Source organism: Xyrauchen texanus, chromosome 11 (genome assembly GCF_025860055.1).
Source record: "Xyrauchen texanus isolate HMW12.3.18 chromosome 11, RBS_HiC_50CHRs, whole genome shotgun sequence".
Classification (NCBI taxonomy): Eukaryota; Metazoa; Chordata; class Actinopteri; order Cypriniformes; family Catostomidae; genus Xyrauchen; species Xyrauchen texanus.
In genome coordinates, this window is record NC_068286.1 from 35,265,061 (window position 1) to 35,292,323 (window position 27,263).

Consider the following 27,263-nt stretch of genomic DNA (forward strand, 5'->3'; position numbering starts at 1 on the left):
GCTACCATGAGGACTTAGACCGCATTGGGAATTAGGCATTCCAAATTGGGGAGAAAAGGGGGAGAACATTCCCCCTCAAAAACAAATATCAAAAAAGCACAGAAAGCTTAAAAGTTATCCACATGTGGTTAAATCCATGTCTTCAGAAGTGATATGATAGGTGTGGGTGAGAAACAGATCAATATTTAAGTCCTTTTTTCTATAAATTCTTCTCTCTGCACAATAGGCGGCGATATGCATGAATTTTGGGTGAATGATTTCTTTTAGTATATTTTTCAAAAGATGTAAATTAGTTGACCTTTGGCACCCTGTAAAAAAAAAAAAAAAAAATAATATATATATATATATATATATATATATATATATATATATATATATATATATATATATATATATATATATATATATATGTGTGTGTGAGCCAACAGAACTGTGACACTTCAACAATTTGTTTAAATAGCACAGAAGTTTTGGTAAAATATAATCATATAAAAATAATATATATGTTACTCTTCATTGGATATAAATACAAAAGCACTTGTATTTCTTTGGTATTTTTTATGGCAAAAATCTTTGAAACTTAATTTATATACAAGTATTTTTTTAAACTTGCAGTATAAAAAATACTGAGTGATGTTAAATGCTTCAAAACTGTGCAATATAGGCATTCTTTAGGTATATAACAGGCTCTAAAGAATACTTAGGGAACTGCCATTGTTATCAAAATTATAATGTATAACACCACATTTTTGTTTTAAAGCTATAACACTCAGAGTGAAGGATGAAATTTTAATTCCTAACGGACTAATACATTCATAAAAGTAGCATGGAGCTTAAATAAAAACCACACAAAGTAAAAAAATAAATAAATATCTGAAAGTTGCATCTTCTTTGCCATTATTTAGTCACAGTTTATCGGATCCAAATAAATACCTATAAGTGAACACTTAAGTTTTCAATAAGACTCAGATAACAGAATATTCTTGGTTTATAATCTACCGCAATGTTTATGGCTCTTCAGGGTGTAACATAGCTTTATTTCCTGAATATAAAAATATTAATAATGGTTTTGTAATCTGACCTAAGATCTGTTCTTCAAACATTATCTGAGCCTCTATAAAAGCATTGGCATAAAATATCTTGTGTATTATATGAATCAATATCCATGAATCAATTTTCCCAATCCAATCCAGTGCAAGAACAAGTCAAGTCATTTTTATTTGTATAGCGCTTTCCATGACACACATCGGTTCAAAGCAGCTTTACAGAAAATCATGCATTAACAGAAAATGAAACTGTAATATCTGTAAAGTCATCATTATGTAGTTTGATGAAATATGATTGTAAATTTAGTATAAAAATAAATAATTAAATAATAATTGTATTTAGAATCCCAGTGCACATGCTGAAGGCGACTGTGGCAAGGAACACAAAACTCCAAAAGATGTTGGTTAATGGAGAAAAATAACCTAGGGAGTAACCAGACTCACTGTGGGGGCCAGTTCCCCACCACATCATGGATATAATGCCAATATTACTTATTTATGTGCAGTGCAAGTCATGGTTTAAAATGCGTAAACTAAATAAGTGTTAAGGGCAAGTGTTTAAACAAAGATTTACTATGAACTGTAAGATTAATGACTAATGTCTTTGCAGTCCATCCTGGATTAACTGCAGTAGTTCACATAAATTCAATTGTCCTTTGTTAGTTGGCTGATGAAGGCTTTTGTTGGCAATTCATTGATAGTCTATGTATTCCATTTCAGGAGTGTAGTGCATCATTAGACCAAGTTGATTCAGGCAGAGATCAGTGAGGTGCATCGCAGTTCAACTGGCTGGTCATTTCGGTGATATCCAAAATCCAAGGTTCTGGCATTGGCTTATGAAGTATCCCATGTCGTATGGTTGGAGTTGGCATCAGTTCATCCTCTGAAGTCCATCGTAATATACTGAAGTGATGTCTGGTTGCCACCGGCTGCACCGTCATCACTCAGAACAAATAAGCATGAGTCTTTGGAGATGTTGCAGGCGTTTAGTGGTGGTAGTAGGGATGAAAGAGTCTCTCTGGGGCACAGATGCTAATTGCTGAATGTGTGTGTAGCAGTAACCGTGGGAAACGGGAGGTAAAATACACCACAAAGCCATCAGGGACTTCACCGAGAGCTGTTTGAACCTCTGGAGGGAGTTCATGGTAATGATGTTTCTGTTAAAAAAAATACACAGAAACAATGTATTTTGCTGTGATTACTGACAGATTCACACCCTCATGTTGCTCCCGTATGACTTTCATTCTTTCACGGAAGACAAAATGTGATGTTAGGCAGAATGATAGCCACAGTCACAATTCGCTTTCATGCATAGAACAAAAAAGATGCAATGAATTTGAATGGTGACTGCAGCTGTCAGCCCTTAAAGTAATTATTTAAAGGAATAATTTACCCAAAAATTAAAATTCTCCCATCAGTACTCACCCTCATGCCATCCCAGTTGTGTAGAACTTTTTCTGATGAACAAAAACAAAGATTTCTAAAGATTATCTCAGCTCTGTATTTCCATACAATGCTCAAAAAAGCACATAAAGGCAGCATAAAAGTAATCCATACAACTCCAGTGGTTAAATCCATGTCTTCTGACTAGATACGATAGGTGTGGGTAAGAAACAGATAATTATTTAACTACTTGTTTACTATAAATTCCCCTTGCTGCCCAGTAGGTGGTGATATGCACTAAGAAATCAAATCGCCAAAAACAAAAGAAGAAGAACTCTTAGGAGAGAAGAGCACTTTCAATGTGGATATTTAAAGTAAAAAATTACTTAAATATTGACCCGTTTCTCATCCACACCTATTGCTTCTGAAGACAGATTTAACCCCTGTAGTCATATGGATTATTTTACACTGCATTTATATATGCTTTTTGGAGCAACAAAGGTTTGGCCACCATTTACTTGCATTGTAAGAACATACAGAGCTAAAATATTTTTCTAAAAATCATCCCTGTTTGTGTTCTGCAGAAGAAAGAAAGTCATACACATCTGGGATGAGTAAATGATGAGACAATTTTCATTTTTGGGTGAACTTTTCATTTAGTTTTTCAAGTTTAAGCACTTACTTTATTTCTCATTGCTCTTAATAAGTCTCTCACAGAGTTTCCTTTATATGTGCGAAATTTTCTTAGATCTGCCAGATGGGAAACATAAAACATTATATCAGGCATGTAAATACTGTAGCTATGATAGGAAGATATTTCAAGGTGAAGTGTTCCATTTCTGTGCCACTAGTCATGCCAAACACAATTGCAAAATAATGATTATTTCTGAAACAGTTTTGTGAGTGTGAGTAATGAATTGTGTTTCCACTTAAATGTGAAGTCTGCCATTGTTTGGAGCAAAAACAGGTAGTCCCGCCTCAAACTAATGCCATTGGTTAAGCCAGAAGTTGACAAGTCAGACAGCTAAAACACACCAAGCAATGATCAACTGACCATTAAACTGAGAGGAAAAAGTATTTTAACATAAAAAATACACACTTCACCTTTAAGATGAAACACCATTTATTACATTTAATCAAAAATCCAACATTTTCATTTATAATTTTAAAGAACAGTGGTTGCATTGCTTACCAGCCTGTAATGGTGCTGATATGTGCATCCTCCAGTTAGTTCTTACTACAGATCTGCCGGAGGTCTCCAGGCGGACCACTACATTGCTTTCTGCTGGCTCCTTCTCTATTCTGTCACTTACATCCTAAAGCCAAACAACACAATTCACACCATAGTTAGATTCACTAAAAACACTGCAAGCTGATTCTCTTTTAGCAGATCCTTTCATAAGCGTCAGTGAACACGCATACACACCTGAAAGAACTGCAGCTGTTTCTCTGGGCTCCAGAAGAATGGATGTTTGAGGATGGACGCTGCTGAGGGGCGAATCTCTGGTTCTGCACTGATCATCCGCTCAATCAGATCTCTGCCAATCACATCCTCTATAAACATTAAAACAAGAATAAAACATTAATAAATCTTGTCAGCTTGGCTCATGAATATTAATTAGGTGATGTAACATTATAATAATGCACTTATGAGGGGTGTAGAAACAGGATATGCAAAATATGCAACTCAAATGGGTGCAAAAAGGGGGAGTTTTGCTAAATCCCAAAGAGGCCGGTCGGACAGCAAAACATTCAGCGAGTCGAACAATATGCATTTTTTAACAAATAAAATAATGCTGTTATGGACATGGTGTTATTAAGTATTAGGGCTTCAATTTAACACATTCATTACGTGCGATTAATTAAATGAAAAATAACAGGTAAAAAAATAAACAACTATTAATCATGCCCCCAACCTGTACGTTAATTTTGTAATATGAAATGTTCCTACTATCGGAGCAAGTCAAGCTTGATGCACCACCTTGATGCAGTAGGGGGCAGTCAGCACTCTAACTGTACAGGGAATGCACATTGTCAAACCAATGGAGTAGGATATAGCTGCTGGCGGAGTCCAGTCGTGGCATTCGTCACGCTACTCTCCCCCCTCAACTTTCGCAGAAATACGCATGTAAACGCATGAAGAGGGAGTAAACCATGCCCCCTCCACCAGTCCCCCCCCCTCTCCCCCTGTCAGTCGGCTAGCAGGGCCCAGTGGAGGGGTAAACACTGGGTACCTTAATGCGGCCCTGCCTAGGACTCCATTCACTCCAGTCAAATTAAGACACTCACAGACCAACAATTAAAAATAGAGCACATAACAGGGTTTAATGGAAATAAAAATAATTATAATTTGACTTTTAAAATTCTGTCAGAATAAAACTTCTTGTATTGTCTAAATGCTTTACTTATCTATTGCCACAATATATGTACGTGACATCATGTATTTGAATTGTCTGAATAATAATATTTATTATATACCATTTTTATTATAAATTATAAATGTATAATAATTATTAAATTAATATTCTAAATTACCTTTATTTGGGGGCCTTTCACAGTAAATATGGATGTGCACTTAATTGCAATTAATTAATCGACACATCATTTAATTAATTAAATTAACAATTTGATCGATTGACAGCCCTAACAACAGTTCTGGTCCACTAATTTGATTGGTCAAATAGCGTTTCAAGAGCAGAACTGAATAATATTAAGTGCTCGTATCCACTTCTCTGTGTTCAAGTGTATGGACCGGTGATGATAATTTCTAAATGGCCAAATATTTACAAATGGTTTGGCCTGGCCGATCAATCTACATAAGTGTTAAACGCTCTCAAACTTTGCAAACCCACTTTGAGAAGTACAGTAATTTATGAAAAATTTGATCTCCATGCTAGTTATTAAAGTGTCTAAACAAATCAGACACATGAAATTAAAAAACACATAGATGCTAGTACACACACCATGTATATCCTCAATAAAGTGGTTGAGGCTATAGTCTCCACAGAGAATATTAGCTTGACGGCGAAGAGTGTCACCAAATGGATGCTGTCCTTTTGACGTCACATAATAAAACACACATCCTGCTGAGAAGATGTCCACTGCACTCGTCTAAAGAAAGAAAAATAGACAAAGTTGTCAAATTTAGTACAAAAAAATTTGTGTATCAGGCTAATATACAGTACATAGTTTATATATGTACTGTACAGTGTATATATATATATATATATATATATATATATATATACATACAAATACACACATATGCACACACATATATATTGTATGTACAGTATATACTGTATATACACATACAGTAATGCGCAAAAGTCTTATAAATCTTATATAAGATGTTTCACAAAAGCATTTGTCTTAAGATGTTTATTTATATCTTCAGCTTTAGTGTGTCAATAGGAAATATAAATGTTAGACTCCCAAACATTACTTCTGCAAATAGAAATTAATTGAATAGAAGAACAGGGAGCCCTGCAACAGATGTCATTGCCCCCACAAAGCCCCCCGCTGAACATCGGGTCAGTCTGAGATTACATAAAGAGGCAGAAGCAATTGAGACAGCCGGAATAGATAGAAGAACTGTGGCAAATTCTGCCCACAACCAAGAAAAACCATGTCTACGTGTACCTAGGAGAATTGGTGCTGTTTTGAAGGCAAAGTTGGTCACACCGAATATTAATTTAGCTTTTTTTATGTTTACTGGACTTTGTATGACATTAAGTGATAAATTAAAACTATTTATGTCATTATTTTTGAAGAAATCCTCACTATGCAAAATTTTTCACAAGTGCCTAAAACTGTTGCACAGTACTGTACACACACACACACACACACACACACACACACACACACACACACACACACACACACACATACATACATATATACATATATATATATATATATATATATATATATATACACACACACACACACACACACACACACACACACACACACACACACACACACACACACACTCACACACATATATATATACACACACACACACACACACACACACACACACACACACACTCACACACATATATATATATGTGTTTTTCATACAGGGTTTCCTTTTGAAGCATTTATGAGTAATTCTGGGGCAATCCAGCCTTCGGTTCCTGGTATTCCTGAGCGTAGGCTGAAACTATGGCGACCATCTGGAAGCTTCTTACATAAGCCGAAATCTGAGATCACTGCCCGGACTCGACCCAGTCCCCCCGGGAGAGTGAGCAAAATATTCCGTGGCTTTAAATCCCTATGGACTGAGTCAGAGACGCAAGAGACATGAAGGGACATCATGTAATAGATGATTACAACATGCATATGTTCCAAGTACATGCAGGCATATATGCCATCACCATCCAGTTACTCAATAACAATGAATAAACATACATGCAATGCAGTAATGCTATGTGGAACCATGATGTATTTTAATGTAGTTGCAACAGGAAGGAGGATCCTATGTGAAACAGTTGCTATGGCAGCAGTGACTCACCGATGTTTAGGGAGTGCAGGTGACTAAGGCCACACATGGTCTGCTCAAGTAGGGACACAGGGTTCAGACCTGAGTGAGGACAGCTTGGGTCCTCCACGTACTGCAACACATAGAACAACCACGTTGTATTTATGACAATAAAGTTTAAACTGAATATTGATCATTTTTGATGACATTGTTTAGTTTAATAAACTTATAATTATAGTCATAATACAGTAAATTAAGTAAAAAAAATTCTATTGTTGGCTTAGAAGTGGCATCCTGCCAGAAGTCCTATTTTTAATCAGTTACTTTGTCATGTTTTGAGTTAAACTAAACATATTTAAAATAAGATACATTTGCCAAAGAAGCAAACTTACATAAAAATACAACTCATATTATATCACATTCTTTATATTAGGGCGAGTTCAAGAATATAAGTGTATTTTGAACTATTTTGAATTAGTGGTAAAATGCATAAGTCCTATTCTTATTCAGTATCTTGGACTTGTTTTTGAATAAAACTACTTAAATATCCTTAAAGGGATAGTTCACCCAAAAATTACAATTCTAAATTTTCTTCACAAATTCTTTACTTTTTTGTTAATTTTACTCACCCTGATGTTGTTCCAAACATGTTTAACTTATGTGGAACACAAAAAGAGATGTTAGGGACTGACAGCATGAGTCACCATTACATTTTCTATTAGATTTTCCCCATGCAATATTAGTTAATGATGACTGAGTCCTTTTGAGTTCAACAGACAAGAGAAAGTCATACAGGGTTAGAACAACACGAGGCTAAGTAAATGTTTTTGGATAAATTATTCCTTTAATTCCTTAAAAGATACATTAACTTGAGAAGTTAAATTTGCATAAGATATTAAGACAAGTTGTCAGAGAAAGTTTTTGCATTTAAAGGAAAAGGTCACCCAAAAATGTAAATTATCTCATCGTTTACTCATCCTCATGCCATCCAAGATGCATAGGACTCTTTCTTCTGCTGATTTTTAGAAGAACATCTCAGCTCTGTTGGTCCACACAATGCAAGTGAATGGGTATAACATTTTTGAAGGTCCATATGACAGGGGTGATATTTAGATTAATATAGTATTATTAATAATATTATATTAATAATATTAGATAAACAGATTCATATTTAAGTCCTTTTTTACTTTAAATATCCACTTCATAAGTTGTTTTTGCTAATTTGGCATTTGTAGTGCATATCACCACCTACTAGGCAAGGAGGAGAATATATAGCAAAAAAGGACTTACATTTTTATCTGTTTCTCACCCACCCCAATTATATCAATTTTGAAGACATAGATTAAACCACTATAGTTTTATGGATTACTTTAATGCTGCACTGTATGTGCTTTTTGGAGCTTCAACATGTTGGTACCCATTCAGTTGCACTGTGAGAACCTACAGAGCTGAGATATCTTCTAAAAATATTTGTTTGTATTCAGAAGAAGAAAGAAAGTCACTCATCTTGGATGGCATGAGGGTAAGCAAATGATAAAAGAATATTCATTTTTGGGTGAACTATCCCTTTAAGTGTATTTTGACTTGTTCCATTGGCAGTTAATTTTCTTGTTTTAAAAATAAGCCTAATTTAATTAATTTTATTTCTTTTTTGCTGTGGACGCTATTTTGTTTTTAATTATACATTTAAATTTGTGGTTAAAGTGTACAAATTCTGCACCACTAAAGTCACCCCACAGAATTGCAAAAATAATGACTGTTTTAAAACAGGTTTCCTGAACACTACCCCATCTTCCATTGTTAGAAAAAAACAGTTAGTCCCACCCCACACACACCTGTTGGAGTGTAGCGGCACACAGTTCAATGGCAATATAAGTGAACTGTCTGTCCCGCTCTGTGCAAAAGTAACGGATGACGTTGGGATGTTCGTCTGATTCACGAAGGAGCTGAACCTCTCGCTCAGCAAATTCCACACATTCCGGGAGGATCCGCTTCACTGCCACACGCCGACTGTCAAAATGACCCCTGCATGCATATGGTGAATACACACACTGTTCAAGTTGGCTTGAATAAGACCAGTGAATTCAAGAGATAGTACACCCAAAAATGCCATCAATTCTGTCATCATTTACTCATCCTCATGTTGTTGTTAATCTGTATGACTTTCTTTATCCTGTGGAACACAAAAGGAGATGACAGAATGTAAGCCATCCTCAGTCACCATTCACTTTAATTATATAGACAAAAGATGCAACGAGAGTGAATGGTGACTGAGGCTATCGTTCTGCCTAACATCTTTTGTGTTCCATGGAAGAAGAAAAAAGTGATGAAACAATCATAAGAGTGAGGAAATGGTGACAAATTTCCACTTTTCAGGTGAACTGTCTCTTTAAGGGTAAAGCTCAAACAATCAGAAATCAGAATTTAACAGCTTACAGCAGAAACTGCATGTAATGTACAAAAATGTCCTCTCTGCACACAATGTTAGATGAGAAAAAGAAAGTAAGGGCAAACCAATTTCCTACTCCATGATAACCCACCGGAAAACAAATGTTCCCTCTGTGCCATGGCCTAGCACCTCAGAAGGAATGAAAGAGATTTTGCCAACTTCCACCACTTCTAGCTGTTCATCTAAAAAACATTCATATGCAAGTTACAAGTGAGAAAATGCTATGTAATGGGAAGAAAAGTTTCTAAGAACTGATACACCTGACATGAGTGCCTAAATATGTTCCAATTAAATTACTGGATCTTGTCATAAAATTGAAAATGACGTTTTAGTGAACAATATCCATGTTTATAAATGTCATTTATTGCTTATTATAGATAAACAAGGAAAAATGTATAGTATAGATACAGAATAGTCTACGTACTCTCTGATTGGCTAGCTGTTGTTATTGGGGCGGAGTCTTTGCTTGAGAAAGGCTTGGTTTGATTGGATGCAACAGAACTAGTCTTCTCTGAATGGCTGTTGTTGTTGTAGGAGGATGATGAGGGTGAAGTGTTGGGTTCTCTTAAAGCAATTTGATTGATCTCACCAGGCAGAGGGTTGGATTCCATTGGCTCTTCAGATCTCTGGGATATTTTGACTGGCTGATTAAAAAAGATTAAAATAAAAACAAAGTTCTGCCATCTAAAAATTAAACTCATTAATTTCCTCTCTAATACTTTAATATTAATGATAACTATGGCTATAGTATATCAGCTACCATCAGAATGTCAGGAGAGGGTTCCTACCCTTTGACCTATGAATTTGACAAATGCTTTTTTTTTTCTTCTTCAGTTGTTTGTGATAAAAAACCAAAACTAATCTTATTGAGAATGCACTCACAAAGAGCAATTTCTACTTGATGGATTTTTTTTAGAGCTAAGCATAACTAGAAAAATGTCTACAGAAATTTCCATGACTTTTTTAGATTGAATCAAGTTCTTCATGAATTACTTTTTTAAAGCCTGGAAATCACAATTTAAAAATTCCCTGATATTTCCATGACTGTGGGAACCCTGAAAAGAGCATTAATTAGGATTTTCTTTTAAAGACATACAAGATTAACGAATTCAGAGCACTAATACACAAACACGTTCTCTTATTCACCCTTTTGTGTGTCAGTAGAAAGGCGATCCAGGCTCCCAACAGCAGTGTCACCACCAGCACAGTCATGGGGTCAGAGTTTAACGAGTCAGGCAACACATGAGAAGAGCTGTGGTGTGTTACCGGTGGCAACTGTAAACAAAACATGACAAGTTTGTGCTTGGACCTTTTGTGGCATGCTTGCAGTTTTGTCATGCATGAGATTTCAACAATCAACTGTAGACTCCATTATCTGAACCTTAAAACGTATAACCATAACCAACTAAAAAAACACTTATATCAGTTAAGTGATGCTCACTGAAATACCTGCTAAAAACAATCTACCATGCTTAAAAATTCAAACATTATCGATTCTTGTGTCTAGTGACCAAATACCATTGATGCCAAATGTGGCACTTCATGTATTAAGGCAGCAAATTACAGTGTCAACAAGCACGAATGAGATTGGAGACCTACAACATATTTTAATGGTGTCACTTTTGGTGCTTTGCTGTGTAAATCCATTTGTGTTATATGGAAAAGAGCAGCTTGGGCATTCTTGTAAATTTCTCTTTTTGTGTTCCACAAAAGAAAAGGAGTCATCCAGATTTGGAAGGACATGAAGGTAAGTACTGTAAATGAAGAATTTTTGGTTTTGGGTGAAACAATCCTTGCAAGTGGAACCGTGCATTTGACTCACTGGTTGAGATGAAGGACGGAAAGAAGATCCAGGACCTCGAGGTGGGATGACATCACCAGAGCGCTGCAGGTTCTCTGGGAAATCTCTCAACATGGTGGTGTGAGCCAAAGGAGGGACTGCATGGTGACCTGTCCATACAAACACACACGTACATATGCACCATGCATTGTTTCTAAAACATAACTAATATTGGTTGAACGAATATTAAAACTCATTGCAAACAATAACCAACTGATATCAGTTTTTCTGCAAGTATATTTTGGTGATAAAATCCAAAAAATTATCTGTATTACATATATACACTCACCTAAAGGATTATTAGGAACACCTGTTCAATTTCTCATTAATGCAATTATCTAATCAACCAATCACATGGCAGTTGCTTCAATGCATTTAGGGGTGTGGTCCTGGTCAAGACAATCTCCTGAACTCCAAACTGAATGTCAGAATGGGAAAGAAAGGTGATTTAAGCAATTTTGAGCGTGACATGGTTGTTGGTGCCAGACGGGCCGGTCTGAGTATTTCACAATCTGCTCAGTTACTGGGATTTTCACGCACAACCATTTCTAGGGTTTACAAAGAATGGTGTGAAAAGGAAATACATCCAGTATGCGGCAGTCCTGTGGGCTAAAAATGCCTTGTTGATGCTAGAGGTCAGAGGAGAATTGGCCAACTGATTCAAGCTGATAGAAGAGCAACTTTGCCTGAAATAACCACTCGCTACAACCGAGGTATGCAGCAAAGCATTTGTGAAGCCACAACACGCACAACCTTGAGGCGGATGGGCTACAACAGCAGAAGACCCCACCGGTACCACTCATCTCCACTACTGAATAGGAAAAAGAGGCTACAATTTGCAAGAGCTCACCAAAATTGGACAGTTGAAGACTGGAAAAATGTTGCCTGGTCTGATGAGTCTCGATTTCTGTTGAGACATTCAGATGGTAGAGTCAGAATTTGGCGTAAACAGAATAAGAACATGGATCCATCATGCCATGTTACCACTGTGCAGGCTGGTGGTGGTGGTGTAATGGTGTGGGGGATGTTTTCTTGGCACACTTTAGGCCCCTTAGTGCCAATTGGGCATCGTTTAAATGCCACGGCCTACCTGAGCATTGTTTCTGACCATGTCCATCCCTTTATGGCCACCATGTACCCATCCTCTGATGGCTACTTCCAGCAGGATAATGCACCATGTCACAAAGCTCGAATCATTTCAAATTGGTTTCTTTAACATGACATTGAGTTCACTGTACTAAAATGGCCCCCACAGTCACCAGATCTCAACCCAATAGAGCATCTTTGGGATGTGGTGGAACGGGAGCTTCATGCCCTGATGTGCACCCCAAAAATCTCCATCAACTGCAAGATGCTATCCTATCAATATGGGCCAACATTTCTAAAGAATGCTTTCAGCACCTTGTTGAATCAATGCCACGTAGAATTAAGGCAGTTCTGAAGTCGAAAGGGGGTCAAACACAGTATTAGTATGGTGTTCCTAATAATCCTTTAGGTGAGTGTATATATATATAAATACATACACAGTTGAAGTCAGAAGTTTACATAAACTTAGGTTAAAGTCATTAAAACTCCACAGATTTCATATTAGCAAACTAGATTTGGCAAGTAATTTAGGACATCTACTTTGTGCATGACATGAGCAATTGTTCCAACAATTGTTTACAGACAGATTGTTTCACGTTTAATTGATTATATCACAATTCCAGGAGGTCAGAAGTTTACATACACTAAGTTAAATGTGCCTTTAAGCAGCTTGGAAAATTCCAGAAAATGTTGTCAACCTTTAGGCAATTAGCCAGTTCGCTTCTGATAGGCTAATTGGAGTCAATTAGAGGTGTATCTGTGGATGTATTTTAAGGCCTACCTTCAAATTCAGTGCCTCTTTGCTTCACATCATGGAAAAATCAAACGAAGTCAGCCAAGACCTCAGAAAAAAACATTGTGGACCTCCACAAGTCTGGTTCATCCTTGGGCACAATTTCCAAATGCCTGAAGGTACCACATTCATCTGTACAAACAATAGTATGCAAGTATATACACCATGCCATCATACCGCTCAGGAAGGAGATGCATTCAGTCTCCTAGAGATGAATGTAGTTTGGTAAGAAAAGTGCAAATCAATCGCAGAACAACAGCAAAGGACCTTGTGAAGATACTGGAGGAAACAGGTAGACAAGTATCTATATCCACAGTAAAACAAGTCCTTTATCAACACAACCTGAAAAGCTGCTCAGCAAGAAAGAAGACACTGCTCCAAAACCACCATTAAAAAGCCAGACTACAGTTTTCAAGTGCACATGGGGACAAAGATCTTACTTTTTGGAGAAATGTCCTCTGGTCTGATGAAACAAAAATGTAACTGTTTGGCCATAATGACCATTGTTATGTTTGGAAGCAAAGGATGAGGCTTGCATGCCGAAGAACACCATACCAACCGTGAAGCATGGGGGTGGGAGCATCATGTTGTGGGGGTGCTTTGCTGCAGGAGGGACTGGTGCACTTCACAAACTAGATGGCATCATGAGAAAGGAAAATTATGTGGATACTGTATATTGAAGCAACATCTCAAGACATCAGCCAGAAAGTTAAAGCTTGGTTGCAAATGGGTCTTCCAAATGGACAATGACCCCAAGCATACCTCCATATTTGTGGCAAAATGGCTTCTGGACAACAAAGTCAAGGTATTGGACTGGCCATCACAAAGCCCTGACCTCAACCCGATAGAAAATGTCTGGGCAGAACTGAAAATGTGCGTGCAAGCAAGGAGGCCTACAAACCTGACTCAGTTACACCAGTTCTGTCTGTAGGAATGGGCCAGAATTCCAGCAACTTATTGTGGAAGGTTACCCAAAACGGTTGATCCAAGTTAAACAATTTAAAGGCAATGCTGACATATACTAACAAAGTGTATGTAAACTTCTGACCCACTGGGAATGTGATGAAAGAAATCAAATCTGAAATAAACCATTCTCTACTATTATTCTGACATTTCAAATTGTTAAAATAAAGTAATGATCCTAACTGACCTAAGACAGGGAATGTTTTCTACGATTAAATGTCAGGAATTGTGAAAAGCTGAGATTAAACGTATTTGATAAGGTGTATGTAAACTTCTGACTTCAACTGTATATATAAATAATAATTCAGTAAATGTATTAATTTGAACATTGAACACAAAGATTTTTAGAAGAATATCTCAGCTTTGTAGGTCCATTCAGTGCAAGCATATGTGATTAAATCTTTGAAGGTCCAGAAAGGACATAAAGGCAGCACAAAATGAATCCATAAGACTCCAGTGGTTAAATCCATATATTTTGAAGCGTTTTGGTAGATGTGGGTGAAGAAACAGATCGTTATTTCTTTTTTACTACACATTCTCCTCCTTGCTCAGCAAGTGCTATGCGCAAAGAATGTAAATTGCCAAAAACAAACAAAAAAGAACGTGAAATGACAGTGGAGATTAACAGTATAAAAATATCTTAAATATTGATCTGTTTCTCAACCACACCTATCATAACTCTTCTGAACGCATGGATTTAACCTATGGAGTGGTATGGATTAATTTGATGCTGCTTTTATGTCCTTTTTGGAGCTTAAAAGTTCTGATCACAATTCACATGCATTGTAAGGACCTACAGAGCTGATATTTTCTTCTAAAAATCTTCATTTGAGTTCAGCAGAATAAAGAAAGTCATACACATCTGGGATGGCATGAGGGTGAGTAAACAATGAGAGCATTTACATTTTTGGGTGAACTATCACTTTAATTACTCATTTAATTAATCACATTTGATTTTCATTTGAGCTTCTACTATATTATTTTTGCCTTTTTTAGATAGTAAAGTAAAAAGAGTAAGTGTGTGTGGATCAGGAAATTACACAGACAGGGCTCGAACCTGTGTGTGTACCGACAGGAGCATTGCAGCCCTTTTATGTCAAAAGAATACGTGCTCCAACAACACTACACTTTGCACTTCAGTAAGTTGTTTCTCTTATTGTTACAATAAGAATATGACAATATTTTTTAAGACAGAGTCAGGGTGAACAAATGGACTGTGGCATTACAAATGGATTTATCTTGAAGTATGCACAAACATACATGATGTGCGTGCAAGTGTGTGAGTAGGCCGTACCAATCAGCAGCCAGTGATTCTGCAGGGATCTGGTGCTTCCTGGTGGATATTTCACATCCGTGCTGGGCATGATCTCGCACTCGGCCAGTCCATTCCCCATTGTGACTTCAGATGTGACTGGCCCCTCAATACGAGCCAGAGTTAGACCTTTTGGCTGCCATGGTAACAGGACAAGTTTAATCAAATTTAAGTATTTCTTTGTTTTCTTAAAAAATATTTATCAAATGGACAGCAGAACTTACCACTATTGCCACTCCTTGGTGTACAAGGGAGGTAGAAGCATAGAGATGAGAGTCCGTCTTGCCAACATAGAGAGTGGGACTATTGAGATATACGCACACAAACAATCATTTATTACAATAAAAAACATCAGTAATCTTTTGATTAAGTTTGTTGTTATTTGCTTTAATCAGTTATCCTTAAAATCAGGGTATCCCAAACTTTATCAATGGAACCTGAATAAATTACTTAAAATATTAAATTATTAGTTAATTATTTAAATTATTTACTTTAAAGTTGAGTTAACAAGAAACACTAATACGGTTGAGTTCCCCCCCCCCCCCTGCCATTTAAAATAAACGAATGCCGTGATTAAAATTAAAACCTCATTAACCATTCATTTTCCACAGTGTCTGCAAAATATGCGATAAAATTAAAAACATTTTATTTTCATTTTCAAATTGCCAATATATCGTCCCTCTCAAATTAAAAACTAAAATGCCATTGCTGATTTGACATGCCAATTTCTCTGCAATATTGATGAAAGATAGCCAAGATTAAAATGAAAAGGCAAATATGAAAACGAAATGGATATTTTTTTCCCAAAAGCATTTTCTTAAATGGATAGTTCACACAAAAATGAAAATGCTCTCATGGTTTACCCTCATGCCATCCCAGATGTGCATGAACTTCTTTCATCTGATGAACTCAAAAGAAGATTTTTAGAAGAATTTCTCAGCTCTGTAAAAGTGAATGTGTGCCAAAATCCACATAAGGGCTAAATCAAAGTACTCCAGACAACTCCATTATTAAAATGTATATGTTTGTATGTATGTATATATGGTTGCATTCTCTTTGCACTGGAAGCTTCTGTCACCATGACAAATTCCTTCTGTGTGTAAGCATACAGTATTTGGCAATAAAGCTCATTCTGATTCTTATTCTTTATGGCTCTCCCCATTTATTTGTATGGTATATGCAAATGGTGACTTACTAACATGCTAGTTCACTGTTATGCTCTCTCCTATGATAGATCTGCGGAGGATGTTATCTCAGTAATTAAAAGAATCTCTGGTTTCACTTTCCCATTTTTCTTCTTCTGTTTTTGGTGATTCACAGTCTTAATGCATATCACCCACTACTGGGAAGAGAGGAGAATTTATGATAGAAATTACTTACACAAATTACTCACCTACACATATCTCATATCATATAGTGTCTGAATACATAGATTTAACCACTGGAGTCATATGGATTACTTTTATGCTGCCTTTATGTGTATTTTGGAGCTTCATGTTGGCATCCATTCACTTCCATTGTGAGGACCTACAGAGCTGAGATATTCTTTTAAAAATCTTAATTTGTGTTATACATAAGAAAGAAAGTCATACACATCTGGGATGCCAGGAGGATGAGTAAATCATGAGAGAATTTTCATTTTTGGGTGAGCTATGCAATAATAGTGCCAATATTCAAATTAAAATGGAAAGTTCAGCTTTAATTGTATTTTTTATTTCATCTTTTATTTTTTAATTTAAATTTTCATGAGCACAGCCAATTTCAAAATGTTATGTTAATGAAAAGGAAAACTGAATAATGTAATTTTAGAGCATATTTCTGCAGACACTTTGTGAAAATTAAGTGGTTAATGACGTTTTAATATTAATTTTATTCATTGCATTCAATTCTTTAAAAATAGCAGGAAAATGCTCCATATAATACAAGTGTTTTAAAATACCACTGTAAGATTAAAAGTCTTTCTCTGGGAATGTTTCTTACACTAGCTGAGTGTTGGTGCTATGCTGCTCCTTTGTGAACTGGTAGGTCCACTTCATGGTGTGGGACTGCGTATTTTCTGCAGTGAAGGTCAGGTAACGTAGGGTTTCTGTCGCGACTGTCAGGTGAGGTGCTCGCCGCAGACTGTCCTGACTCCAGAGGTAAAACCCTGCCACTGGAGAATCAAACTTCTGCATCCACAAAACCTCACCAGAGTCTCGATCCACCGTGACCACCAGACCATCCCCACTGGATGCAAAGTGAGACATCTCTGTGTGAAACACACACATACCAGCAACCAAACATCAGTAATCACTCCTAGCATATTAACTAGGGATGTAAATATTTGTCTGTCAATTATTTGATGCAGTTGTGAATCTATACTAAATGATGTGATGAATCAAGAAATCTGAGATTTTATTTTTTCAAAATGTATCATAATTATTAAAAGATAAATTTGAAGACTAAGGCTGAGTATTGATACAGATTTCCATAGTTGATTCGATTCAGATTCACAAGCTCTCTATTCAACATTGATTCAGCTGTAAAATTATACAAGGAACCTTTCAACTTGGTACAGTACAAAAATATTAATTAAAAAAATAAAAACAGGGCTACAATTGCTGCTTATTTAACAGATTTAGCCTAATAATCGACTGAAGTCAACTTTAAAACTTTAAAAGAAAATGAATGCTCCTGGGATTTTAAGAATCAATATCTGGATGTATATGAATATGGTGATTAATTGGAAAATCTATATTTTTACCCAGCCCTGCTGAAGACAAAATGTTAATGGATGGACACTTTACACCAGGGGTCTTCAATCATTTTTGGGTCAAAAACCCCTTGTTGGGTAGAGAGGTGGAGCTGGGACCTCTGTTACATACGTATTGTATTATTAAATTGAGTGTTGCGTTTTATGGCTATAAAATGAGTATTGTAGGCTTCCATATTATTGTATGTACACTGGTGGCCAAAAGTTTGGAATAATGTACAGATTTTGCTGTTTTGGAAGGAAATTGGTTCCATCACTATTTGAAAAATACTGTTTGGTCAAATCTAGACAGGCCCCATTTCCAGCAGCCATCACTCCAACACCTTATCATTGAGTAATCATGCTAAATTGCTAATTTGGTACTAGAAAATCACTTGTCATTATATCAAACACAGTTGAAAGCTATTTGGTTTGTTAAATGAAACTTAACATTGTCTTTGTGTTTGTTTTTGAGTTGCCACAGCATGCAATAGACTGGCATGTCTTAAGGTCAATATTAGGTCCAAAATGGCAAAAAAAGAAACACTTCTCTAGAAACTTGTCAGTCAATCATTGTTTTGAGGAATTAAGGCTACACAATGCTTGAATTTTCCCCAAAAACTTAAGATTTCATACAAAGTTGCACACTACAGTCTTTAAAGTCAAAGGACAACAGGCTCTAACAAAGACAGAAAGAGATGTGGAAAGCCAGATGTACAACTAAACAATCATCAGAGTCTCTAGTTTGAGAAATAGATGTCTCACATGTCCTCAGCTGACAGCTTCATTGAATTCTACATGCTCAACACCAGTTTCATGTATAACAGTAAATAGAAGACTCAGGGATGCAGGACTTATGGGAAGAATTACAAAGAAATAGCCACTTTTGAAACTTAATATTAAAACTTAGCTTGACCGTAAGATGCTACAGGAAGCGTGGGTGAAATGTCACTTGAGTATCTGGACAAACTGACAGCTAGAATGCCAAGGATCTGCAAAGCTGTCATTGCTGCACATGGAGGAGTTTTTGACGAGAACTCTTTGAAGTAGTTTAAGAAGTTCTGACATTTATTTTCAAATTGTAAAAGTAATTTTCCCCATTATTAATGCTCTGACTATACACTGTGATCAGTTGAATGCCACTTTGGTGAATAAAAGTACCAATTTCTTTCCATAAGAGCAAAACCTGTACATTATTCAAAACTTTTGGCAGCCATTGTACATATTTAATGATGTTTATATTGCAAAGTGTGGCAAACGGGGGGCATGCCCGAGCGATGTGGGATGGCTGGGGGAGAAGGATCGCCATCAACCGAGGAGAAGGATAAGATGGAGCTGGAGCTGCAGATCGAGAGAGAGATGCACAAAGCTGTCTGTGTGTGTATGTCTTCATTTAGAATGTGTCTGCTGAAAAGCAGTGCGTGTATTGAATGTGATGCTGAAAAGCGTTTGTTAAATGTCTGACGTGGACTGTTCACCCGGTCCCTGCTTCCTCCTTTACACATTAAGAACCTGATTTGTTACACAAAGCTACTGAAATAATCATTAAATAATGTACAGCAAGGGTCTGCAACTTTTCTGACACAAAATGACATTTCTAATTTTCCTTGATAATCACTGTTCCATACCCGCTCCTTAATAAAAAGAAAAAGACAGACAGACAGACAGATAGATAGACAGACAGACAAACAGACAGACAGACAGATAATGTCACAACCTCTGGCTGAAAGCCCTCTCCTTCCTGTTATCAGTTAATATGTTTCTCTCAGTTTTGTGTTTTTGTATGCCATGCGCTCTTCTTTGTTTTTTCCACCTTGTTTGTCCTTGTCAGTTTGATTGTCTGCACCATTCCCTCATGTTTCTCCCTCTATATATTGTGCCTTCTTTGCTTTTGTGTTTGTCGAATAATTCTTTTAAAAATAAGCACAATGCAAATGTAAATGAAAAAATCAACAGTAAATACAATTACATTCCTTCGAAATAAACTGGCTTGAGGCTTGCCAAAGTCTTTTTAGCAAGTCAGTTCACTCTGCAGCCATATTTGGAACGCTCCTGGGGAGCTATTTTAAGCTATGCAAACAAATGGCATGCCAGTGAATGGGGAAAGACCGAAATCTCCAAAATGGTTGGTCAAGATTACGATCACGGGTCACGGACCCCCTGTTAAAGGCCCCTGATTTACACCACAGTGGATTTAGAATAAAGAACCAAAAATAGGCTGATTATTACTTCCAAAAATAGATAACTTATTATTATTATTATTATTTATAAAATATAATTGCATACAAATTTACACATAATATATAGGGTATTATTATGGCAATGATAATTTATTATTAAAATCTGTAACTGAGTTATTAAATATTCATTGCCAGGTCAATATATAGCAATGTATCAATGAATGTTTACACCCCTAATATTTAAACATTCCAAAATTTTGCATGTTCATGCAATGTGTAAAACCTACTATATTCATATTTCTTGTCGTCATAGAGAGGGGCGGAGTAGTCATTGTAGGTGGCATTCCAGTGGAGTTCCTGAGTCTTTGTATCATACATGGTGATCATATATTCTGCACACAGATACAGGATATATGAGTGAATTATGGACAAATAAATAGGAAGTCAATGGCCATTACAGCACATATATATTGTATACACACAGGCAGCAAAAAGTGATTATAGTGGTTATAGCTTTAAAAGTTGCTGGATCCCTGCAAGGAACAAGACATAAGCTATCTCCATTATACCCTTGAGCAGGGCATTCAAAATCAAGGGGGGTTGTTCCTGTAACAGTTGTACTGTAAATCACTTTGGGTAAAAGTGTTTGATAAATGACTACATACTATAATGAAGCAGAGGTATGCAGTGTGAGAATGACTTAGTGTGTATACAGCCCTCTTTAAAGTGGAATTGGGTGTGAAAATGAACAGAAATGCACAAGCATGAGTGTGTTGGGTTGTAATAGAGAAGCAATGTTTGTTCTGACCTGTGCGACCAATGTACAGTAGAGGGGCAGAGGGGCAGATCGAATCTGCAGAGGAAGTGCTCAGGCTTGTCTGCTTTTCGCCTGTCTTAGGATCCACCACAAACCAAGTGTCCTGCTTTTTACCTGGAAATATACACTATACAATGAATGAGAAAACTAAAGGTATGCAGCATTTCACAGATCATTTCATAAACTTGCTTTAAGGGTTTCCATGATTTTCGAGTTGTTTGTGAGTCATCTTAAGAGCTATTATTGGTGGCCTCATACAAATTGGTAGATACCGGTACATAGACAAACCCTTCAAGTAGTAATGGTTCATAGTCTCCTCAGGATACAAACAGATTCATAATGTGCCCCTAAATTTGTAAAAATTAAAAAATTGTGGGTGGTATTGGGGCATTAATTGCACTCAGTAGAAGACCAAGGATACTAATAAATAATTTGATCTTTTTCAATTATGAAAATCCAAATCATGAACAAGGGTATAGTAAAATATTTTGCTCATTTTGAGGCACTCATTTGACAATGTTGGATGGGTCTGTGCAGCAACAGCTCATCTGATTTGACATGGATTGATGCTTAGAAATTTATTTTGGTTTTTCTCAATGGACAGACTTCCTGTATAATATAATGTTTTACTCTATACAAGCACTCACAGAAAACAAAGTATCTAATTTCAGAGTGGAGCAAGACTAGAAAATTTTAGATTCACTAAAAAAAACACTTGTATTGTATGGACCAACAGAGCTGAGATATTCTTCTAAAAATCTTTGTTTGAGTTCAGCAGAAGAAAGAAAGTCATACACATCTGGGATGACATGAGGGGTGAGTAAGTAATGAGAGAATTTACATTTTTGGGTGAACTATCCCTTTAAATCTAACAAACACACAAACATGTTTCAAGTTACCTGTGTAGAGAACTCCATCTGAACTTCTGCACGGAGATGACTGGACTAGTTCTGGAATTGTGAATGGTAGTTTCTATAAACAAAATGAGTGCATAAATACGTAAAGAGTATGGATACTGTATAATACATTAAATCTCCCACTTTCTCATAAATACACTCACCATAAGACCCTCTTTGTGTTTGCCTCCAAGTACATACAGACTGCCATCATTGGGATCTGGGAGAAAGCCTGGCCTACAAGAGAAAACCCACTTTAGGTCAAATGGCTTAATACACACATATAATATATCTTGTTTCTGAAGCTTTTAAACACTTACTTCTGAAAATAGACAGGAATCTGTATGATGGGATCTAGGAAAGAGATTGAAATTGTTATAGAAGTTGTTTGGCAGGTACTTATCCTACAGATACAGACTGCAACATAATAAAAAAAATGAAGGGCAACATTTTTCACTAAAACCTTATTTTATGAAGAAAATTGTATTTATCCACTAGAAGATATAATCCTTAACATGTGAACTAAAATGAATAGTGCTGTAAAACAGGTGCATTGTGTCAAAGATGTTACTATATTGTATTTTAGCATAGCAGGAACTGAACTGCATCCAGCATCCAGTATCGGAGCAATCCATTTTATATTGAAGAAGATAACAGAGAATCTCAAAAACATAATGCACACTCCCAAGCATGGATTTTGATACAACACATACCTTCCTTTAGTGTCCATTTGATGTCTCCTGTCTGTTTACTGACAGCATGTAGACTTCCATCCAGTGTAGAAACAAAGAGCAGAGATTCTGGAAGAGAAACTGAACTTCCTCCCTCACACTGTGAGAGAAACCATAACATCAAATCACCTTGACCTGTTCAAGCCTGGAGACATTTACTGATTTGCATTTGCAACAAGAATAAAACACATTTAAAGTGTTGGTTCAACCTAAAATTTTAGTTCTCTCATGATTTACTCATCCTCATGCCATCCCAGATATATATGACTTTCTTTCTTAAATGTTACCTAGAAATGTGACTTTTAGAAAAATATCTCAGCTCTGTATGTCCATTCAATGCACCTGAATGGTGACCAGAACTTTGAAGCACAAAAACGCACATAAAGGCAGCATAAATGTAATCCATACAACTCCAGTGGTGAAATCCATGTCTTTAGAAATTATATGATAGGTGTGGGCGAGAAGCAAATTAATATAATATGTCCTTGTTTACTAAAAATCTACATCTTTCACTGCCCAGACCAGTATGTGGAAATATGTACAAAGAATGCAAATTGCCAAAAACAAAAGACGAATAATGTGAAAAGCTTTCTAGCTTTTATAGCAAACATTTTTTTTTTTGCCCACACCTATTATATAGCTTCAGAAGACATTGATTAAAACACTGGAGTCATGTGGATTACTTTTTTGCTGCCTTTATATGCTTTTAGACCTTCAAAGTTCTGGCCACCATTCATTTGCATCGAATGCACCTACAGAGCTGAGATTTTCTTCAAAAAATCTATGTTCAGCAGAAGAAAGAAAGTCATACACGTCTGGGATTGCATGAGGGTGAGTAAATGATGAGAGAATTTCCATTTTGGGGTGAATTATCCCTTTAACTATACTACAACATACTCAAACACCACACTGTAAAGATGAAAATAATTGCAACCTGATATGTAGCCTGAAATATCCTTAGAGAGAGAGAGAGAGAGAGAGAGAGAGAGAGAGAGAGATGTATATGTTTGTGTATTCAGGTAACAGAAAACGGCTATTAACCAGGATATCCTGCTTTACAGTCATTCAGGCCACTCCTGTATTTACCAAAAACTGCCTGACTTAATTAAGTTTTAATTGCATTTTTTCTTCAGTATTTATATTTCTTGTGACCCTTGCTCTAATTAACATTTTTAAATCTTGTTATTCCTTTTTCTAAATATTTCATGATTACATTCCTTCCTTTCCTCCAATTAATATTTTTCTAGATTTTCTCTTCTTATTACATTTTGAGGTGGAGTTTTGAGGCTTGCAATTCATATACCAATATACCTAATTACATATATTTTGCTTAGGAAATAATCCCTATTTATGAAATACTTACATATAATAGAATTATCACTGGAATATAATACATGCTAGATATACAAAAATTATTAATCACATTTGAAACAAAAAACATATTTATGTACATACTGTATATTCTGAACATATGTACATTCCTACACATAAATTCAGCTCATTACTGTAAGAGATATATCTGACCACCCTGACCAACCCTGTATTATTTTATTATTATTTATGTTTGTATATTCGTATTATTATTATTTGAGTGGATACCATATATTTACCCTAAGGACAAAAAGAAAACTTGTAGTGATATTCACTCAGTTCAAACTAAAGATGTTGAACATGAAGCCCAGCCGTTGAACTTGTGTGATCTAGGCCACTCATTTAATACACACTCAAATGCACACTCATGTCTTACTCCTACTTTCTTTCAGCATAATAATGTTCTGCTCTCCTTGCCATTGCCTGAGCTTTGAATTATTCCAAATCATACACATATCTTTTACATTTTCCCAGCATTACTCATCATTATTGCATTTTTACACGTACAAATTTCAATTATAGAGCTCGCTAACTGGATTTTTGCAAGTAAGAATCCTAATAAAATAGCTCTACAATTGAACATTTACTTGTCATTTGTTTTGACTGACTCATATTCATTTTTAATTACTGAACTCTACAATTAAATGTTTAAAAGAATTTCAATTGAGCGCTCTTCAGTTAAATTTTTCTAGTGTGTCCTAGTAATAATTCTAGTAAGAGAGCTCTGTAACTGATATTTTTCCTAGTAAGAATCGAATTGCAGAACTCATTAACTGGAAATTTTACTAGTTGCAACAGAAATCTGTAATTCAATTGTAGAGCTCTGGAATTGCATTCTTCTTACTAGCAAAACTTTAATTATAGAGCTCTGTATTTATAATTATTTTGAGTAAAAAAAAAAAATCTATAATAGGCCGATCTGTACTTGAAATTCTTACTAGTAGATAATATATTGTAGAGCTCTCTAATATGACTAGTATGCTTAAAAATACAGTTACAATGAGTAACGCTGGGTGTATTAAAATCTAAATCGTCTTGCCATTCACATACACCAGCTCCAGGAACGATGCTTCGCGCGAGCTCTCAATACAAAACGCGCGATCTTATAAGGGCGTCGTGCTCAGGTTCATTTAATATTAAAGTTCACGCGGAACAAGCACAAATAGAAATGAGCATAAAGAACTAATAATGTTGCCTAGAGCCATCTTCCAAATCGTTGCTACTGAAATTCAGTGCACGGAAAACTCGCCCTGTTGTCCGATTCAATTGAACCGATTCTTTATATGCAAAATATACTGTATGATCACCACGCATGAACAGATTATTTTTACTGGTCGAACCGATAAACAAAGTGACAGTAGGCCTATCTCTAGAGTTGAACAATTTCAAGTAAAAATGGCAGTGAGGTGAAACAGTATTTTTTTTTTTTTTAAATATCGGGAATAATTAACACTTTAACTTCATAAATTATATTAACATACGTTAGCATTTAGTTCCCGTTTGAATCTTTTAACAGGTTAATTTTGAACGAACCATCCGACTGATCCGATTCGCTCAAATAAATCGGACCTCCCAATGCTGTCATTCTGCCATCATTCCGGGGGCCACTGGCTCCCCTAAACATGCCAAAAATAGCTCATCACACATATCCCATGAATTCCCAATGGTTACTAGCAACACGAAGTGGTAAACACATGAGATCTGGAGCCTTGATTTTACCTGTTGCACGATTCCCGCGAGGCAGAGCAACAACAGCAACATTTGTCTCCGGTCCATAATTCTCATCCTGATTTTGACAGTTATGTCAGTGGTTAAAGTTGCGTGTTCTTGGTGCGTGTCAGTTAATACATACTAAGGTCGAATAGGCTCTAAACTCCAACAAAACGCCATTATCACAAAGTACCGGAAAAACTTCACAACAGCATGCTGATTAATTTACTGTACAACCGTTACAAGCCAGACAACTGATCATATAATACTATACCTAATACTATAACAAATATTACACATTTCCGCGTTGGGACGGAACTGGTGATGTCACTCAAATCAAACAGCCTAGAGTAAAAATGAGAAGGCGCGGCCATGTCTGTCCGACGGCACGTATGACCAATGGCGTCTTGCTGCAATGAGTTGAAAGGCGGGGTTTCGAGAAAAGTGGATGTCATTTAAAAACACGTGGAACAATAACAGTGTTGCCCTGATGACAGCACAGTTAGTTCCCTTTTTTCTAAAACAGAGACTTTGGAAGTTCAACATAGAATATTCTCTCTCATCGACTAATTCAGTAAAATGACATGCTGGAATGTATGCCATCCTTTATGCCATCTTTGTTTAGTCATTCATGTTTAGACATTTTTGTTTCGTCATTTAAAAATGTACAAGAATAATGTAGATAATGATTAACAGTAGATATACCAGCATATTTAGTAACATATATACAACATATACAGGTTATATATATATATATATATATATATATATATATATATATATATATATATATATATATATATTAATATTATTATTAATAGTAATAACATATTCAGTGGCCCCAAAAAGTATATAGACACTTAAGCTTACCTAAAAAAATGTTTAGATTTGATTGAATTAGGAAACAATTTTTGTGCCATTTTTGCAATTACTTCAACTGTTGTCAAACCCATTTGTAGTGTATGCATGAAGTCAATTCCCCTCAAGTTCATAAAGGTGTTCATGCAGAGTAACCTGAATTTCATAATATTTCGGACGTTTGCTTGCTAACAATGAACTTTTCTGCCCCCTAGTGGAAGAGAAATGTATCTACAGCTCGAGTAATCCAATGATAATTTTACATTGCAAAATACAGTAAGTGTGAAATTATAAATACATGTTTCCCAAGCAAAATAAAAGGCTTTTATTTGGCATTGTAATACAAATATTTACGTTGTAGAATTCACATTTCTTTTGTACATTTATAATAAGCCATTCAAAAAAGGATCACAAAAATATATGCCGATTTGTTTTTTTAAATATAGTTAAAAACGGCTTTCAATTGATTATAATATTTGATTGCTATTAAACTAATTTTGTTTCATCTTGTTATTAACGCGTTTCTAAATCATTTCAATCCTTTAAAAAACTTGTAATCAACTTCACGGTACTGCGTGTCGTCCTTTCGCGGGGTCCATACTAACCTCTGC

General features: G+C 35.9%; 1 protein-coding gene across 1 annotated transcript; it reads right to left on the reverse strand.

Annotated features, from left to right (window-relative positions):
• Nucleotides 1–1,193: 1,193 nt before the first annotated feature.
• LOC127651606 (serine/threonine-protein kinase/endoribonuclease IRE1-like) lies at nt 1,194–26,104 on the reverse strand. Its single transcript, XM_052137517.1, has 22 exons — nt 25,804–26,104; nt 22,696–22,813; nt 22,303–22,336; nt 22,147–22,219; nt 21,986–22,058; nt 21,078–21,200; nt 20,557–20,661; nt 17,339–17,606; nt 15,583–15,661; nt 15,341–15,494; nt 11,187–11,314; nt 10,511–10,639; nt 9,789–10,008; nt 9,456–9,546; nt 8,751–8,940; nt 6,949–7,048; nt 6,516–6,715; nt 5,393–5,540; nt 3,856–3,983; nt 3,622–3,745; nt 3,112–3,179; nt 1,194–2,203 (listed from the first exon to the last, which is right to left on the reverse strand). Exons 1-22 carry the CDS (start codon nt 25,867–25,869, stop codon nt 2,033–2,035), a joined length of 2,790 nt encoding a protein of 929 aa, XP_051993477.1. The 5' UTR covers nt 25,870–26,104; the 3' UTR covers nt 1,194–2,032.
• Between the last annotated feature and the right edge of the window lie 1,159 nt (nt 26,105–27,263).